Here is a 19,089-nt window from a genome sequence, read left to right on the forward strand (position 1 = left end):
CACTGGGTGACACGTCCCATGGTCTAACACAGGTCCAATGTGTACTGGAGGTACTGCACAACAGAGTGTTAAGGGCTGTGCTTGCATCCTTGCATGAAATGCTAACTGAACTAAACCATATTTGTATGCAAAGCAGCTCAACAGTATTTGGAATCAATATCTTCAAGTCACTGAAAGCCACAATGATGCTATCTCTGAAGAAGCTGTCATGACTAATTCAATCTAATGATAGACAGGATTTGCGTTCAGGTATTGTGGAATTGCCTCAAAATTCTGCAGTATCTTCAAAAGACATAGAATATAAACAGGAAGTAGGATACTTGTGACCACAATAATAACAACTAACTAATGGAACAATGAAAATAAAAATAATAAATTCTGCTTTTCCATTACTTCTTTCCCATGTTGCAACATTAATGTGGAAGGGACTTATGCAAATAAAGTCAAATAAAAATAAGAAAAGCTAAAGGATTAAGTGACTTTAAACCAATCACTTACAGAAGTACGCAAACACAGATGCTACTGTCCGAAGTTATACCCGCCTGCTTCAAAGGCTGGCCTTCAGCACGCCCGATAAAAGGAAACATTCATGCTCAGGTCATGGAAAACCAGTACAGTACAGATCAGACTTCATCAAACAGTGTCGCTTCCTGCACACTCACTTACACCATATGGTAAACAGGTCTTTGTAAAGTTTAAAAAGTGTTAAAAATGTCAAACTATATCTAATTGATACAATTTGTATCTGCTATTCCACATATGTTACATGTTCAAGGAAAAAAAAAAGTGAAATTCACGTGAAGACCCAGCTATTATTACCAAGCTATCAAATGACATCTGGCTACCTCAAAATGTTGACATCGTTTCAGTGCTTCAACTCAAGGCCCAAGCTTTCTGTGAACTAGTAACCTTACAAAAATATTTGACAAATATACGTAGGAGTTTAACTTAAAATAGTCTTAGAAGTCTAGAAGTCAGTTACCTTATATGGAATAAATGTCATTAATTGATATGGTAGTGTGCACAGCTTGTTCCTAGATTTAAGCATACCTTAACCAAGACAGCTGAAGGCATTCAGAAAACATGATGATGCAGTAATATTTTTATGTAGTTAAAAGCAATTGGCACTTCCTATCCAAAGGTGTGAATATCCTTTCTAAAAAACCCCCTAATTGTACAGTACTATCCTCCCCTCAGATACTGGACCTCAGGAAACCCCTTCTGGACTTTAAAATTAATTCTGTGATGCCCTTTGAAAAAAGTTAAATTTTCAAAGCCACCACTGTGCTATCAGCCAGTTACAGCTCTCTGAAACAGGCACCTGAAAACAGAGGTAAGAACACAACCACCCAAGAGTTGGGTTCCTTTCTACTCCCCAAAACTGGTCACCACTTAAAATTACATGAAAAGCTTTGAAAATGTGAATGCATGTAAATTTACTCAATATGATACAAAGCATTTGTATACTCATGAAGAAAAGCCATATGCTCATTCTCAAAAGAATAAGAAGCCCCTCCTAGAAAAATATAAGTATTGCCACTCTTCCTAACTTTTTCTAATGGCAGAAGCTTAAAAAAAAATTAAAAGCCAGTGATCATGGCAGACACCATGGATCTGAACACATTTCAGTCCCTTCCTTGCTCGGCATGCTTGGAACTTGAATAAGAACAGAATTATAAAGCAGAGTAACGGAACAGGCAAGCACCACCACAGAAAGCTCTAGGAAATTGCATATAAACATTTTTTGCCAGTTTACGGGCATTTGAGCACTATAAATAAGACACCATAATCATCACAGCATGAAAGTTTTTTTTCTTTTTAATTCTCTCAGTTTCTTTCTACCTTTTGTTTTAGGCACTTTGGACTTAATTTTTTAAAGGCCATCATAACCAGGATGACTGATAACTATTCTTCTACCAGAATGACAAAAGTTGCACTAATGATTACAAAACCTTCTTGAACACTCATTTCAGAACATGGAAACGAAGCAAGAGCTGGCAGCAGCTATAGGCAGCAGTTTTTTTTTCCCTCCCCAAGAAAAACATGGGCTCAGGCTGCTGCACATGTGCTATGGGGAGGGTGCCCACAGCCTCAGCTCCAGGTACCGTCTACAGACTCTTGCTAAAGGTCCCGCCCTGCAGGGAACCCCAGTGTGTTTTTGCCAGTTTTGGACATCCACAGCTTGGACTATGGCTGTGAGGAATCTAGTCCTCTCTTCACACAAGTATTTTAGATGAAGGTCTGGTAACAAGCACTTGTGTACATTTAACAACAGAACTGTGTACACACCTCTGACACCAGTCTGGGTGATATGACATAGCTGTGGAAGGTTTTGAGAGACCAATCAGCCACTCCAGCAGCGTGCCTTTGGCACTAGACTAAAGCACATTTGCTCCATTGCTGTGACATAAAGTCAGGTCACATCATTAACAAGGTCTGATTTAGGAGAAACAACGCTAAAAAACATGAAGAAATGTAACCGTGCAGGAGATGCTCCATGGAGTGCCACTGACCACTACCTATCAACTACTACAATAAACCATTAAACAGAGGCCTATCTGAATAGAAAACCCCTTTATACTAGAAGTCTTCCAGGGTACTGCCAATATCCAGACACAAATGAAAAGTATTTTAACGGAAAATCTACATCGAAGCGTGTTGCTGGCATTTGGCAAGGACTGGTTAGCGATCCAGTGCTCTTTGTGGGATCAAGTGGTTCTGAAAGGAGAGCAGCTTATCAAAGTCGAAGTCTTAAAGTCAAAAGCAGGGAATACCACCATTGTGGGTGACGTAAAACTGAAATTAACTTGAAGGCCTGTCAGATTTCCGTTCAAAACTCACACTTGCAAGACTATTACGAGTCAATTCCGGATTCGGAAAAACAAAGTTATGAATGTAGAACAGCCCATCTTTACAAACAATGAAATTGTACTTAAAAGAACTAAGTTATAAACCCACAAGATTTCCAGTTTTGCCCCCTTCACAGATTTTTCGTAAACATTTGGGATGGTATTACCTAAATATCAACTGCAGGTCATTCTCACTAATAGCTCATCTCAGTGTTAAAATCCTCCGGAAATATGCAGAGCAATGTCAAATGCATGCATGAGGACAATCATGCCATTATAATGCGTTCTACTCTGTCAACACACAAGGGCTGTTCTTTGTGGTTTGGTTTTTTTTTTTAATACTTCAAATATACCTTCACTACTCTTATTTCACAGATATGACGGACTTAGCAATGCAATAAAAATGTTATTAATCAGAAATGCCATTCTTTTAATACAGCAGTTCTATAGAATGCAGTCTTGGCTTCCATTTTAATTACGTTCCTATGAAGGAAGTCTCCAATGCAACTGATTAAACAAAAGTAATTGTTTTAAGACAAATGACTAGACTGAGTCAATATAACAAGTGTTACAGATCAGCAATAAAACTCATTGAAATAGATGTGCACTGCAGCCCGTAGACCATCTGCCTGTACGTATAACTGGAGTGCTGCCAGTGTATCAATCACTTAATAACAGCGCGTCGGGATGGGGTGAACTGAAACACTTGCCGCGTTTATCCACTTCAGGAAGCCCTACTGAAAGGTGCTCGGATAAATTGCCAGAATGAGTCAAAGCATCACTGTAATTCTTAATGTTCTTCACAATGTATTTACTGCTTGCTTAATTTGAGGTACAGACAGCGATTTTGTTAGGCAAGTATCTTAAATCACAGCAGGGATTTCCACAGACCTTAGGGCATAATGTATCTGTCAGGCCAAAGTTAGTATGGGACAGAAAGCTGATCAGAAGCACAATGTGAGTGTTGCTGTAAGTTAAAGACGCAACACCAGGTAGCTTAAAAAAATTATAACCTTCGGTATAATTGTTTACACACTTGTACTGTTTTAACATACACTTAGACATTAGAAAACATTTACAACTTCAACTTATGTAATTTAGCAGTTATGCTCACAGTTTCAGTTAAAAAAAACCTCACTTGTTTCTAGTAACTTTAGTTTGAGCATGATTTTAAAAGCTCAACATTTAAAAAAAAACCTTAAAAGCAAGAGACTGTCTCTAGAGTAAACATTTTCCATTAGAACACATTAATATTTGACAGACAATCTTGAACTGGAAGCATCTAACTTACAAACAAGATGAAGAAGTATTTAAATATATCTTTGCAATTAAGTCGTCTTTTAAATTGAGTGATACTAGTGCAAAAAAAAAAAGTATGATCAGTGTCATTTGCAACTCTGAAATTAAAGAAACCTCTCATTTGGGGCCCTTTGTTAGTACATCCTGTTGGTCAAAGAGGGAAGTCAGTATTCAGGGGCAGTTTTCTTCAATCTCTCCAAATTTATTCCTATATTCTATTTTCTTTATGAAAGATAAAACACTCTAAAGGCTACAGTGTTGAATAATACAAACTGACAGAAATAAACAGGCAATTTTCTTACTGAGGAAAAAAAGCTACGGCTGGTCTAGTTTAAAATATAGCCAGAAGATCCTATTCTCATCATAAAGACAAGAATTTTGTAGCTAAAGTGCAACTTATGTTTTATTTATTATTTAACTTCCTTTCATTATTGTGTACTGACTTGTCCACAGAATCCAGCACAGACACTTCAATCCTCTGATGGCAACAGAAACTAAATTATTCATAGTTTAAAATTTTTGTCCACTACATTTAAATCAATGCTACAAACACTGATTCAAAATCAACAACTGGAATTCCTACATAACCCAGGTATATGGCAACACTTAAGGTTCATTCAAAAGTTAACTTCGTCAATTGGTTCCACTACATTAATTTTTTCCTATGCAGTTTCTACAAGTGTGTTTGAGAAAAATGTTCTCTTTGATACATATTTATGTATATACTTACACTAAATAAGCATTTTTCTTCTTTTAAAGTTCACCTTGCACATGCACTTTTCATATAGTTGGTGTCCAGATGTAAGTCAACTTCCATTCGCTTTTAATGGGGCCAAAATTTCACTTGTGCTGCTGCTGGATGGCTACAACTACCAGTAAAGGGAAAGCAAACCTACAGTCCCAAGAGTTTGTCTAACCACATGACAAAAGTCCTTGCTGACAAATGAAAAAGAGACAGTGGAATTGCCTTTTTAGTTCTTCCATCTGTATCCAGACAGGTGAGTGGCCGTGCAGCCCCAGCACGTGGGTCAGGCCCTGGGAGGGGGCCGCACGGCAGCTCCCGGGCAGATCACTCTCCTTGCACTGGCTTTGGAGGCCAAGCAAACATTTGTAAAATACTTTCCTGGTTCTGCTCCAACATCCCACACGAGAGTTCATTTTCTGTTTTTCCATTAAGCTGCATAAGGACCATTTTTGAAAGGCACTCCAGTGTTTTTCACTGTACTATGCAGGGAGACATGTTGAGACAACGGGCTTATAGCCACCTTATCAGGTACAGAGGCTCTTTATTTAAAACAGATCTAATAAAATGCAAATGTTCTGGATCTTGGTCTTTTTTTTAACCCAAGGAACAAACCATTTGCATGAATAGCAGGATATATTGTTTATGCCACTTTTTTCCTCTCCCATGAAAGTGAAGGATCACTCCATCAGCTGCCAGCTGTTATTTATAACAGCCTGCAGTAAAACTTCAAAGATCTTGCAATGAAAACATTTTATACTGATGTTGCACTGATACAACAAGATACAGAAAAGGAAAAAACTCAAGTAAATTCAGACTGCCCTCAAAATATCAACTTTTTAAAGATATATGACCTTCGATTTTTAATTAAGGACAAGTAAAACGCTTTCTTATATATATTAAAAAATCTATTTACATCATTAGGTCAGTAATTAATTTTACAGGGAAAGTAAAAGTCTAATGCAAAGTAACACCCAAAATAAATATATAATGTGTTCAAACAAACTATGGTGAGACATTTCATCAAATGGTGTAACAATTTAGTATAGCCACTTAATACTATTTGTGTCAGTTCTGTACCTTGTATGCTTGAAGACAACAGGCATTAGAACATGCACTGTATGTATAAATAACTGAAAAAATAAAAAGTCTCAAAAATCAGATAAACACCTGAAACTCTCAGTTCATGTAACACATACTATTTTACCACAATATAATTCATTATCTTCTAAAATTCTTCTCAGAAATTAACTAGAAAATGGCATTTTTCACTATTGCCTTATTTCAGTTCCTGTGAGTGACCAGCAGCACATAAACATGAGAGCAACAATTTCTAATCAGCTGACAGCAAATGTACAAGTCTATTGCTCTGTACAATTATTTTAACGTTTGCAGTGCAAGCATCAACACTGCTGCTTCTCTCACAGCATCACTCATATAATGGTCCACCTGAACAAGTTTCCTGACCGTATCTATGCACACTTGACATAGTCATTTCCTTCAGCCATTGTCCAGGACAGGAACTACACATTTCAGAACATTCGGCAGGTGGAAAATGATGTCCCATGCTCTGCAAGCATTTGCTGGTGTTGTGCTGATCCTGTAATACTGAGCTGCTGGTGTCAGGAAGCACTCGGGGATCCCTGGTGTTAACCCAGGCAAGAGGACCAACATTCTGGAAACACTTGGATGCTACAATGTCAGCCACAAAAGTTTGGGATCTGTGACTCTTCTTAAAAGTTACAGTTATAATATAAAATGTTTCTGTTTGCCTCCTGTTATAGTGATATATAGGAACTCTATTGTCAAACACTTCTTTATTTTAAAATGACTACCAAGACTGCCATCAACACAAATATCATAGAGGTCTAGCAAAAACCAACTACTTGGGCAATCATATGCAAAACGGAGTTTCCAGATTTCTTTGATTAGAAAAACCTCTCGCCAGACAAGAAGACTAAGAAAACACCAGAACCAGCTCCACGAAACCTACAGCTTCCTATCCAGAGCGCTCTTCATGCAGTTTAGCTGGATCAGAGACCATGTTGCACCATTTTGTATTAATAGATATGACTGCAGGGTGACTTTTTTTAAAAGCAAGTGGTGTATGGCACTTACCTCTGTATTACCACATTCCAAGTTAATTACTACAACATTAGTTCACAGACATGAAGCATCAGAACTTCTGTAATCCTGTGTGCCATTTAAAGCACTTACATTCATACAGGGATTTGTTCCGAAAGGTTTCCATTTAGCTTATCTGAATAAAGCCAAGGCAAAAGAAGTTCACAATATAAAGCCAGAAGAAATCACTATCAGCTGTTTCTCTCTAACAAATCCAAGCTTCTTAGGTACACATTTCAAGGACAGGCCTTGTTTAAAGAGCTCCATTTATTTGAAGTCTGTTTCCTGCTAACCAGCTGACAGATCAAAGGTACTTCTCAGTCCTACCATTTGTTCCCATTTTTCCCTCTTTTTCAACTTAGTCAGAATTCCAAATTTAATAAATTTAAAACTTATTTTAAAATTGACTCTTTCATCATTTTCAGTCTTCTATTTTTTACTTTTTATGTTCCACAAAGCTTTCCTGCGACACCTCTCAAAAACTGGAATCTATGCCACTGAAATCTTTGGGTTACTCAGGTACATGAAATTAAGCACAGGTCTAAGTCTCTGTAAGATTAAAAAATGCTAAGATGTAAGCTTTTCAGAGCCTGAACCTTTTAAGTACTTTGTAAGACATACACTGTTGTATAAATTATTGTGCACATACAGTGGGACATTCTAATATCTAAAAGATGCCTTTATATACAAATCTGGTACATTTTATGAATTAAACTTTTTTTAATATACATCCATTTTGGCAACTGCTGGACTTTTTTGCTTGCAAATACTGGTAATCTATTCCTATCAATTCATTATCTCAGTGATATGCAAAATAATTCAATGAAGATCAAATAAAATATACAGTCTTACGGTTAAAAGAGCTACAATGCAATATACTTAGGTAAAAGCTTGTCGATACTTGACTTTATAAAATGTACTCACCTGTACTCAGTTACTATGGAAACAATGATCATAAAATTGATCAGAGTTTAGTTTCACAACTTTCTAACACTGTAACTTGATTATTTGCCTTCCAGCCCAATATAGAGATCAAACACCTGGAATAATGCAGCTGAGTAAAGAGACATTGCTAGGAATAGACTCGCTGCCACTCTGTCCAAATTTTTTTTCCTCAGAAATTAAACACAGGGACCTCAGTATTTTTCTCCCTGCCTTTCCCAGTTTTGAAAACAAATGCCAGTGCAGTTTTGGACCTCTCAAAATCAGATTCTTAAAAATAATCAAAAGTTAGGGATTCTTAAGCACCTTTTCCCAGACATGCCAGCTCACAGTAGGTTTAAAAAAAACCCACCAAACAAACAAAAAAACCTGAATCATTTTCCTGTTTAATTTTTTCCAGTTCTATTACTGACTTGGTGATCTCCAGTAAATCACTTTTCTACTCCTAATCTCAATTTTACCATCTCTGCAAGAGAAGAACACTATTAATTCTCATTGCTGAAAGTACACTGACCTGGAAAACCAGCATATCTGGTGAGGTTTGAAGCAAAGAGCAACATGAATCTCAGCTATTCTTTATCTCTTTAAAAAACTGAATACCTCATCTCAGAAATACTGAGTTTTATGATGAATGAGTTAGGTCTGTTCAGTGTCTTCTTAAAATGGATAGAGAGAAAAGGATGGAGAAGGCGGAAGAGAGTGAGCCATATATACATTGCCGTGGAACACAGGGTATGAGCATGGCATACATCAAAATGAAAGGAAACATAGTGACATCCCAAACCTCTAAACAACCAAGCACCTGTACTGTTTTTGCACTGATCCTTGTTTTGCACCAAATAGTACGCAATTATAAATACATACTTTGCAGTTTCTGGGCTGAACTCCCACATCCTGGTTAGCTGTGTTTGCTGCCAGCCAATTAAAGCACGCTGTTACTTTTGGGAAGTACTGTTACGTATGTGACTGTTATAATTTCTTTGCATTATGCCATGCAAAACCTTATTAATATAAAGTTATTTTATGTTTATTTATACAACATTCTGGTTACCTGATGGTTGCTGTCTTATCCCAAGTTTCTATTTCAATTATACACTTCGTGTCCAAAGAGTCACCTGCACCCTGATGCTAAATCCACTAACTTGGATTGTCTGTAAATTCCAAGAGCTTCATCATAACCCACTGCTTAGAGATACACTTGATACATCATCTTTTTGTCAGTGACATGTATTTCCTTCCTTCCTTCCCTCCCCAAAGAGGCTGTATTTTCTGTTTTCATAAATACGAAAGGAACACATTTCAGAAAATACTGTACATTTTTTACCTTCACTGTTAACACACCACATGAGGATCAGAACCTACTTGCCAAACTGGGTGAAACCACTCAGTCTCAAAATGTTTTTATATCTCAAGAAGTAACAAACTAATGAGAAGAAGTACAAGCTGCCTTTGCGCTCAATTCCTACAGCATTAGGTAAACGAAAACATGTCTCCAGTTCCTCAGCACAAAGCCCGCTATCAACTATCACATAAAACAATAATTTGCCTCCTTTCTCAATAAATTAGTTGTGATCTTATCCTCTCCCTTCCAAATTTTTCATGCCTCTGAGCAGTTTATCCCTGGTCACTGTTGAATATGATAGGGATGCCAACATAGTCCAACATAACATTAGAAGAGCAGGACACACCACTCAGCCTAGTAGAGGGATCATTATGACTCTCTGCATAGAACCAAACAACCCAGAACTCATGCTAAAAATTCTGCTGGTACCAAATACCTGGGGATCACATGCTGGGAAGCTGTACTAACCTTTCCAATGATGTGTATCTCTACATTTTTTTTGTTTCAGAAACAACAAGCCGAATCAACGGTGATTTTGATCTTACGACAAAGTTTCCGGTAAGTCAGAAACACTGCCTATGTGTCATGTCCCCATTAATGTAGGCAGTTCTTTAGAAAGTTTACTAAGATAAAGTTAAAACTCTGAAAATAAAAGATGCAAGTGTGTGTCAAAGTCATGTTTTTCTTTTAACAGATGGGTAATGTTTCACGATAAAAAATGTTTGCATTGAATGTATTGAGATTAATTATTAATAAGGAAGCAAGTATATTTTCATAGGACTACAGCTTCGGGATTCAGCTGCAAAATTCAGTTTGCAAAATTCAGCTGCAAAGTTCAGTTTGCTCAGTTGGCGAAGTTAAAATACATTTCATTTAAAATTAAGTTTGGGGCAGCTGTTAGTGTGGATTACTCAAGGCTTACTTGCAGCATTAGTTCAGAACTGTCTACGTTACCGTGTAACCGTACAACTTACTCTGTGCCATGGCATGCCTTCCAACGAGCAAAGCTGCATGCAGCAATAACGGAAGGAGGAAAAACATGACACTACAAGAGAAATTTTCTAAATATATACTTTTCAAGAAACATAAATTTATAACACTTCTCTCTAGTAGGGCTAGGCAATTTTTCCATCTGCTTGATCAGCACGTAGTTACGGCACAGACTTCAACAGGACATGAACTCCACTGACCGAGTTAGCTCCCCAAAGAGTCAACATGATAAAGTGATCTTCCGAAATCTAGCATGCTATCCTTCAGAGGGCTGAAACAGAAGTTGCAACAAAAATCTCTTGTTTAGTCACACAAAAGGCAAAAATGAAGTGGCAGAGGAAAGTACTTTCCCTACCTATCACCATATTCTTAATTCACAAGTACATTTGGAATGTAACATACCCAAGGATGCCTGAAGCAGAAGATTCAAAATTACATTCAACATACAAGTTATTTTTAGGTTCTAATAAAAAGATCAGTCAGGAGAACACCACCACGAAGGACAATTTATAACTAGCGATGCACTTTGCACTCCAGCTCTGCACAGCTGGGCATGACTTCAATCTGAATGCCCACACTTACTGCTGCTGGGAACACGCAGATATCTCTCCAAGACACTTGGCAGAAAGCCACAGCCCTGCTCTCCCCTTGCCCTGGGCAGCAGAACGGGCAGCTGCAGAGCAGAAGGCACAGAGCAGAAGGTGCAGAGCAGACAGGTTCCCGAGCCAGCCCCCTAACCCCAGGCACCCAAGGTCCAGCAGACAGCGTGTGCTGAGGCTCTGCTCCTGCTGATGAGGTCAAGGACCAGAACTGCAAAGGGGAACTGATTACCCTGGCCTCACCTCAGGTGGTTTGTGCTGGGCTTGTGTGGAAGTGCACAGCACATCCAGATCTCCCATACAGAAGGTTATCCCTGAGAAATACTAGAATGGAAAAAGACTGCAGCTGCGTGTGCTGCAATCAAATCTGGGGACGCTTTCCTGTGTGGCAGCACTACAGCAACACAACCAGGTTGAAGCTGTTAAGGTTTCCTCTTCTTCTATTTTGTCCCTTATAACTGATGAAGATATTTAGTTAAAGTTGGCACTGACTAATGTCCCAATTAACAACACTGCAAATCCCTCAAAATACTCTTCTGTATCTGTTTCCTTAGCAAAACTGGAATGCGCTAGGAGGAAGTAGAGTAATACTGATCTACTCCACAATATGCCAAATAAGCAGATTTGAGTTGCTTAGAAAGTGCTGATAAGTAAGAACCGTTTAACAGAAAACCTATTTGGGTTCATACTCACCAAATAACAACCTGCAACTATTGAGAGAAAAAGAATATACTTAAAAATTTTTTTAACATGTTAAGACAAACTTGGCTTTTCTCTATTTCACACAATAATATAACTCTACAGACAGAGACCAAGACTGAAGGCAAAACTATGACCACATTCAAACACTTTATAAAAAGAAAGACTTTTTGCATTTTTGGTCCCGCAAACTCTGTTTCAAAATGGAAAATAATTATATTTTTAGCTTAATGATAAATTATATTTCTCAGCTGAAACCTGGATACAATCTTCTGTCATCAAAATTGCTAAATGAAAGATCATCCAGCTGACTTGTATGTGGTTTCTGTAGGAAAGAGGAAAGAGTCACTCTGCAACTCTGATTCCTATCCAATATGCATTTGTACATTAGATTTGTACATTACAAACATTCAAGCATTTCCGGACAGAACACAGCAGTGGTATCACAAACATCTGAATTCCTTTTAAAATAATTTCGAAGTGTCAGTGTTGAGCAATAGATGCGCTCTCGTGTGCAAAGAAGTAAAAACACGTACTTGAACCCAAGATTCTCCAGTTCCTGAACCGTTATCTCCAAGAGAGTAAACCTCTAGAGTACATCTCCACATGACACATTTATCTAAAGTGGCTGCACACATATAATGATGGCTTTTGTTTAGTGATCATGGTCATCTTGAGTTTGTTTAAATACTGCACCGAAAGCTTATAAACTAATCCCAGAACATTTTGAAATGCTTCAAAGCTTTTAGCGGGGGAATCTCTTGCATAGGCTTTGTAGACAAAGCTGACCACAGTTCACTGGAATCAGCCAGCTCAGATAAGTCAGATGAAAGCAGACATTTCCTGAAAATATCTTGAAAGCTTTCCATTAGACTGTACCAGGGGTATACACTAAAAACAGCAAGTGCCCATGCTTGTATAGCAACCAGTCTTCCCACTGCTTTCTCCGTTCTTTCTTATTTGTATCTGTTTATCTGCTTCATTTGATATCTTGCAAAGTTCTTTGGGAGGAAAAGATGCAACTTCCACATTCTAGCTTACAGTGCCTTATAAAGCAGCTGTTACTGTAACAAAAAATTCTGCTCAATGTACCAAACATTGCAACAGGAAGACTCAGAAATCTACCACTGCCAAAATTGCTACACATGACAAAATAACAAAAACAAAACAAAACAAAAACACAAAAAAACCAAGAAATTTGTTCTACAGAATATTTTAAAGAGTCACCCACTCCGTGATAGACATGAATGCAATTATTTTAACATAATTCTCTGGCTGTCAGTGTGTACTCTAAGAAGGTCAATACAGCATTGCTGAATGTGTGGTCATAAAGATGGGAGTGCCTCAGGCTAGATTTTCAATAAAGGCTGCGACTGGCGGTTCAGATTTTATACAATAATTTGATTGAATAAATCCTGCTGTTCACTAAGGAACAGGAAATACTCCACTGTTGTGATCTCCCTACATTTTATACTTTGAGAAGGACAGTTACACTGTCTAGTTTCATGCACATCATTTCACAGCAATGAATTAGAAGCCCAGGTTTCTTTAATAGTCCACAGACTGAAGGGCACGTAAGTACTTTTAATAGCTTCTTGAGGACCAGCACACTATAAATGGAGCCTAGGTCTAATTTAAGCACCAAAATTAGGTGTTATGACTATCCAACATGCTGTATCCTACCAAGAGTAAATAGGCACTCTCCAACAAAGAGAGGGTAGCACTATCATAATGTAACACAAAGTATTAAGCAGTGGTGACACTTGAATTCAATACAGCAGTAATGATAATAGTCATTCTGCGCAATAGCGTATCACAGAAAGGGTGGGGGCAGCCTGACGGCACGCTGTGAAATGAAGCGCAGGCCGAGTCCCCAGCACAGGCTGGCCATGCATGAGAAGGAAGTGGTGAGCCACAATATCGGTGCACAAAATGGGGTGCAAGCAAAGTCCAACAGTTGCTACTTTAAACAAAACAACCCTGCCCCCCTCCAAACAAAAAATACTTGAGGTCTTAGTAGTTTCTTTTGAGGTATACCCTGAAATCCCATGCTCAGTCTGCTTTCTGTAGTCTCTGTTCTTATACCTCCTGCCCCACAGGGTCTCTGTAATACAGTCTTTCATCCTCCTGGAAAGAGGCAGCATTATCCTCTGCCAGGGTGCTGCTTCTGCTCCTTCAGTGTCAGGAGTGAGATGAGCACGCTGTGCTGGAAGCAGGCCAGGCCTGGGAACACACACTCTGAATGGGTTCTCCTCTTGCAAGGACAGAAGCCAGCAAAGAGCCACTCTGACTCAGGCCCCATACAGCTCTGATCTAAACGAGATTACATGGGATGCAACATGCAACGGCTCTCAGTATAGCTAAGAGGAAGCCAGAGAAGACTTTAATAGAGTGTCATTGTTTTTACAAGCAGTATTAGTAAGAGATGACAGATTCTTTGGTGGACTGCAGGAGGTGAGAAAAGGCCACAAGGTGAGGACCTGTCTCCAACGGGTTGCTGAGGTCCTCAGTAGCCTTTCCCTGCATGCTTCTGGCTTCCACTAAATATTCAGGTTTCATTAGAATTCCCAAATAATTAAATATTCCGCTTTAATATTTGCAGAAATTATGCAACACTCATCATCTTCTTAGAGCAACGTTAACACTCATTCTACCCCATCTACATTCTTCACATCCTCTCCTAACGCTGAAGTGAGCGTAGTTGAAGACCATGAGATTGTAAGAACTTTACAATAAGCTGAAATCAACAGGAGTTTTATTTCCCCAGAATAACATCAAAAATAAAAACTACTCTGTTTTAGGTTCAAATATAATTCATTTTTGCGGCAGACCCTTAGAAAGCAAAAGTGAAAAAGGACTTGGTTCTCTGCTTCTACTGATTGCTATCAAGACTGTCTGCTGCTTGTATAACATTTTAAAGCAACTGTAAAACAATCATTAGGTATGTAAACATTCAGAGCTCATAATATGCACAGAGACCAGCAACATTAACTTCTGATCAAAAGTCACCACTTCCTTAAATGTACAGAAACTACTTGAAAAATTCATAAGATCTGTTTCACAAATTACCAATTCAACCATAAGAATATATAGTAAAAATGACAAAAGATTTGTTCTTATAGTTGATAAAAAATTTATGCCAAGGCATTCAAGTAAAGTTACTTTCTGTGTTCTGATTTAATGAATCATTTGAGCGGTATCTGGCTGGGTGACACAGATGTAAGGCTCGCTGAAGCCTACTCTAATGCCTGCTGGTACCGTCCTCCTTGGGACAGCAGAGCCAGAACAATGTGTCAGGCTGCAGCAAGATCAAGAAAGTAAGTGCAGCGCCAGGCTGCGCCAAGGTTGGCCCACAACACTTCTTGACCTGCGAATGTCTGTAAGCACTTCTCTGTCCTGCAGGCTCCAGTGACCCAGGAAACACAAAAGCAGCAGCAGCAGCAGCGTGGTAATAAACAGTCTCTGGGATAAGATTTTTGCAATCTTGTAATTCAAGCTGAAAGACGTAAAAAGATTGCCTGATGGTTTAACCCTGCTGAAAGGCAGGGCCTGCCACTGTGTGAAACCACCAGTGATTTCTTAAAAGGTGAACTCATGTTAAATGTTTCATAGGAATTTGTGAGAGAACTGTCTGTTTTACACACTGCAAAGCTTGTGTCTTTAACTTCAGAAATGTACATGAATTTGGAAAACAGAAACTGAGGAAGCTACTTGATGCATATGACTACAGCTTCTATAGATGGTGCCTCAGGGTAGAAGCTTACTGAAAGACACTATAATAAAATCAGGCTTCCTATCAGGAAAACCCTTCGGAAGAATTTAATTCTACAGTAAGCAGAACAAAGCTAAGAAGGACTATAGGCACTGTACTAGCATAATCTTAAGCAGTAAATCTAATCCTCATAAAAAATAAAATACTGGGCCTCAGTATTCCCCTGAGAAATTTGGGAGTTGCTAAAAAAGCTTTCCCCTCTCAAAAAAGTTTCCTACAATAGTCAAACAAACATATTTAGAAGCACACTGTATCTTTATCGAAATAATTTTACTTTAATCATGAAAGCGAAATCTTTCAAGAAATTAGAAGTAAAATGAGAAATGAAAAGTGTAACAGTTACGCCCAATCCAGGTAATACAATACACATCATTTTGTCTTTCTGTCAGAGAGGAGAATGTCTGTCAGTAGCAAATGGAAGAAAGTGAAATGTACTCCTCCTTCAGCCCACCAGCCCTCTTTACAAATGCCTAAAGCTTAACTTTTCTTTTTTTAACATAACATTAAGCTTCTGCACTGTTAACATGTTTTTGCAAGTGGGACAATCCTGTTCCGTCAAAAGAATTTAGTTCATTTGCGTGAAAAAATAATTAATCGATTTGCCAGTTAATCTAAAGAAATCCTTCCCTCCTTTTATCTGAAAATTAAATCTTGCCTTACCTAGTCTATCGAAACAGTTGTGTATGAGAATATTTTACATTAAAGGGTACTTACACAGATAACAAAACGATAGCAATTAGAGTCCATTCAGGCATCTTGTGAATAATATTTCTGTTTGTTAACCTGAAAAATAATTTAAAAATAAAATCAGAACATTTCAAAGCGAAAGTAAACAGATTTCAACTGAATTTCGGTTTAAGTCTACCACTTAGAGACTTAATACACTGAGTTACAATGTAGCAGTTACACCTGTATCGAGCAAATCACCAACTTTCAGGCTTCTCTCTCATCTTCTCCTGTAACAGAAAAATTGCAGAATTCCCAATATGTCTCTTTTTTCTAAATGAAAGCGGGACGGGGAAGACCGAACAGAAGCTAATCCTCTGAATTAGCTCACAAATAGTCCTGGCTGCAGCGAGGGCTCAGCTCTCGCTCGTACCCACCGGGAAACTCTCAGAACCGGACACGCGTTTCTGAAAAGCCGGGCCTTCCTGCACTTAGTTTCCCCCCCGTTGGCTTCAGATCCAGATTTGCTGTAAAAGCTAATGTTGCGGAAACAGACTGGATTTTATAAGACACTGGAGACAACCCTCTGATGATTCCTGTTTTTAAATGGAAACCCGGAATTCTAACTTGCGCAAGGAGAACCGCTGCAGGTACAAGAGCAAGAAAATGAGGTGTGAATGAAAAAACACAGGCGAGCTCAACAAAAGTGCTGCTCCATGTTATACCTGCTGACCCACCTGGCTGAATTTTGTAAAAAGACAGATCGGCTTTAAGTCAAATGTTAATCTGACTTAAAACAATTCACGTGTGAATTGCTATGGCTGAACTCAGGCATGACCCATGCTGTTCACAACAAGGAATTTCATGGAAAAGTCACTGCTAAAAATGAAAATGTGGCTATGTGGGCACCTAAAAGGCAGCAGAATTGATTTTATTCAGGCAGATGGCACCATCCAACAGAAATACTGAGGGGGGAGTGCCTCCCCATATTTGCGTCCTTCTTGCTCTCAGCTTCCCTTCTATGCAGCCTTGTATACACTGAAATTGAGAATGAAGCTACCCTGTCATTCATACCCGTTTCTACAGGCACTGGTGAGGATGGGAGGTTGCTTACAATGAAATACTTGGCAACAAATTAAAATCCAGGGTTTTCTTCCCCAGATTTTTTTTTTATAATTTTAAATTTCTTTGGGCAAGTATACAGTTACCCAAAAAAAGCGTTGAAAAGTGGAAAAATAGAAGTATTTGTACTTGCCATTGTCAAAATTAAAATGGTTAACTATTTCCTCAAGATTATATTCAAAATGGTCATAAAGAATACAGTTATCAATAAGACATCTTATAGGATCATTTTTCTTCTCAAATCCTCAAGTCTTCCAACAAAAATAAGATTTCAAAGCAATGATTATTCAAATAGTGTCTCAACAGCCTGAGTTTTGTTAAATGATGAAAGGAAAAGCAATGTTTTGTACTACATGTACAGGAATTGTCATATCAAAATAGAACTAGCAGTTCCATCAAATAGAGATTATTTTTATTATTCAAAGATGTGTGTTTCCCCATTACTATTTGAAATAGGTAATGGCATTAGCTGGCAACAAAGGTTGTACCTGGTAAACTGTCACATTTTTCTGGCTATAAAACAAGAGACAAAACAAAGGCTGCACAGCTTGACTCAATACTGATGACAGTGACAAACACTACCAAGAAATGCCTGATGGAATCATCTTGACAAGCAACTCAAATAAAACCTTCCAGTTAATCTGCTGTGCTGAGGCACAATGGAAGAGACAGCTCCAGGCGTCCTGGGAAAACTCTGTCAAATAGAGAAAGCAGCTTTATTTCAATGCTCTACAAGGAGTTATTATTGATTAGAGCACAGGAAGGTGTCACTCTTGTACACAAACTGAGAGATGCAGTTATTTGTGTCAATTAACTCTTATTCAATGTTAGTATTGATTGGCAAGATCCGAACACTAGTCATTGCCATCAATATGCTCTTTATGAAAGAGGCAGTCAAAAGACAGAGCTAAGCAGCAGGATACACAGTATGGATCTGCTGCTGAACTGCTGGCTCTGCCCGGGTGAACAGTCCAGTCAGGCTTCCACAGCGACTCACCTTTCCACACAACACCTGGCCTAAAGCACTTGTGCAGCTGAAAAAAACCCCAGCATTTCAGGCTGATCAGACTAAAGCTAGCAACCTACAGGTGTGAAGCCTTAAATAATAAGGAGCAGCGGAAGGACAATCACTTTCAAAAACAAGCTGTGTGTCAACACCAAGGCCTCTGAAGAGCAAAGCTTTCAGAAACAGCAAAGTGCAAGTCCTCTGTAAAAACGGGTCACTAATTCTTTGTCTTGCCTCTAGCCAAAACTGTTACTTCAGAACAATTCATGAAACAGAGGTCAGTAGATTTCTGTCCTAAACATATGAGGGGGAAATGTTAAAACTCTACAAAACTTTGTGTACATGATTTGAGTTTTGCCCTTAAAGAGCGCGGCTAAGTTCTCCCTCACCTGCCCAAAGAGAGAAAACAAAATGCAGCTTTTCAAAACACGACGTGTCTACTTTCTTGGCCTCTGTAGGGCAGGATAGGAAAGTCAAGAAGGTTGGATGATCCCAAATAGCTGTGGGGATTGCTTGGTTGCTGGTTTGTGGGTGGTGTGGTTCACCGCAGCTGGACTTGACTGCTGCCAGCAGCCAGCAGGACCTGGGCAGCAGTTTTAATGCTCTAGAAAGGAGCTCAGACTGAGCAGATAGATCGCAGTGGCAGAAGCTGACAGCATAAAGGAGTAAAGAGCAAGATGCATAAAAATTCCATCCCAAATGACCTCTCAATATCTGACTAACGCCCAGCCTGTAAAGAAAGAGAACTCCAATATGGAAGTTGTAGGAATACAGGGGAGTCCAAGGTTAAAGTAACCAATAAATAAAAAAAGTAAACCCAAAAATGACAGAAAAAGAGCACACACACTTGGTTCTACTTATTTTCCTTTAGTTGTCTTCCCATTTAATTACCATCAGATGCAAATTTTCCTAGCAGAACTCCATGAGCAAATGATGG

General features: G+C 38.6%; 1 protein-coding gene across 6 annotated transcripts in view; it reads right to left on the bottom strand.

Annotated features, from left to right (window-relative positions):
- RPAP2 (RNA polymerase II associated protein 2) overlaps positions 1-19,089 on the bottom strand; it is a 61,771-nt gene that overhangs the window by 28,710 nt on the left and 13,972 nt on the right. For all 6 annotated transcript variants that reach the window (XR_011739792.1, XR_011739793.1, XR_011739794.1 and 3 more), the window contains exon 11: positions 16,073-16,141. Coding sequence is in view for 2 of the 6 variants with exons in the window: in XM_065842213.2 (XP_065698285.2) it covers positions 16,073-16,141 (69 nt within the window). In the remaining 4 variants the exon portion in view is untranslated. The remainder of the gene's footprint in view (positions 1-16,072; positions 16,142-19,089) is intronic.

The sequence above is a fragment of the Patagioenas fasciata genome, chromosome 6 (assembly GCF_037038585.1).
Source record: "Patagioenas fasciata isolate bPatFas1 chromosome 6, bPatFas1.hap1, whole genome shotgun sequence".
In the NCBI taxonomy this organism is placed as follows: domain Eukaryota; kingdom Metazoa; phylum Chordata; class Aves; order Columbiformes; family Columbidae; genus Patagioenas; species Patagioenas fasciata.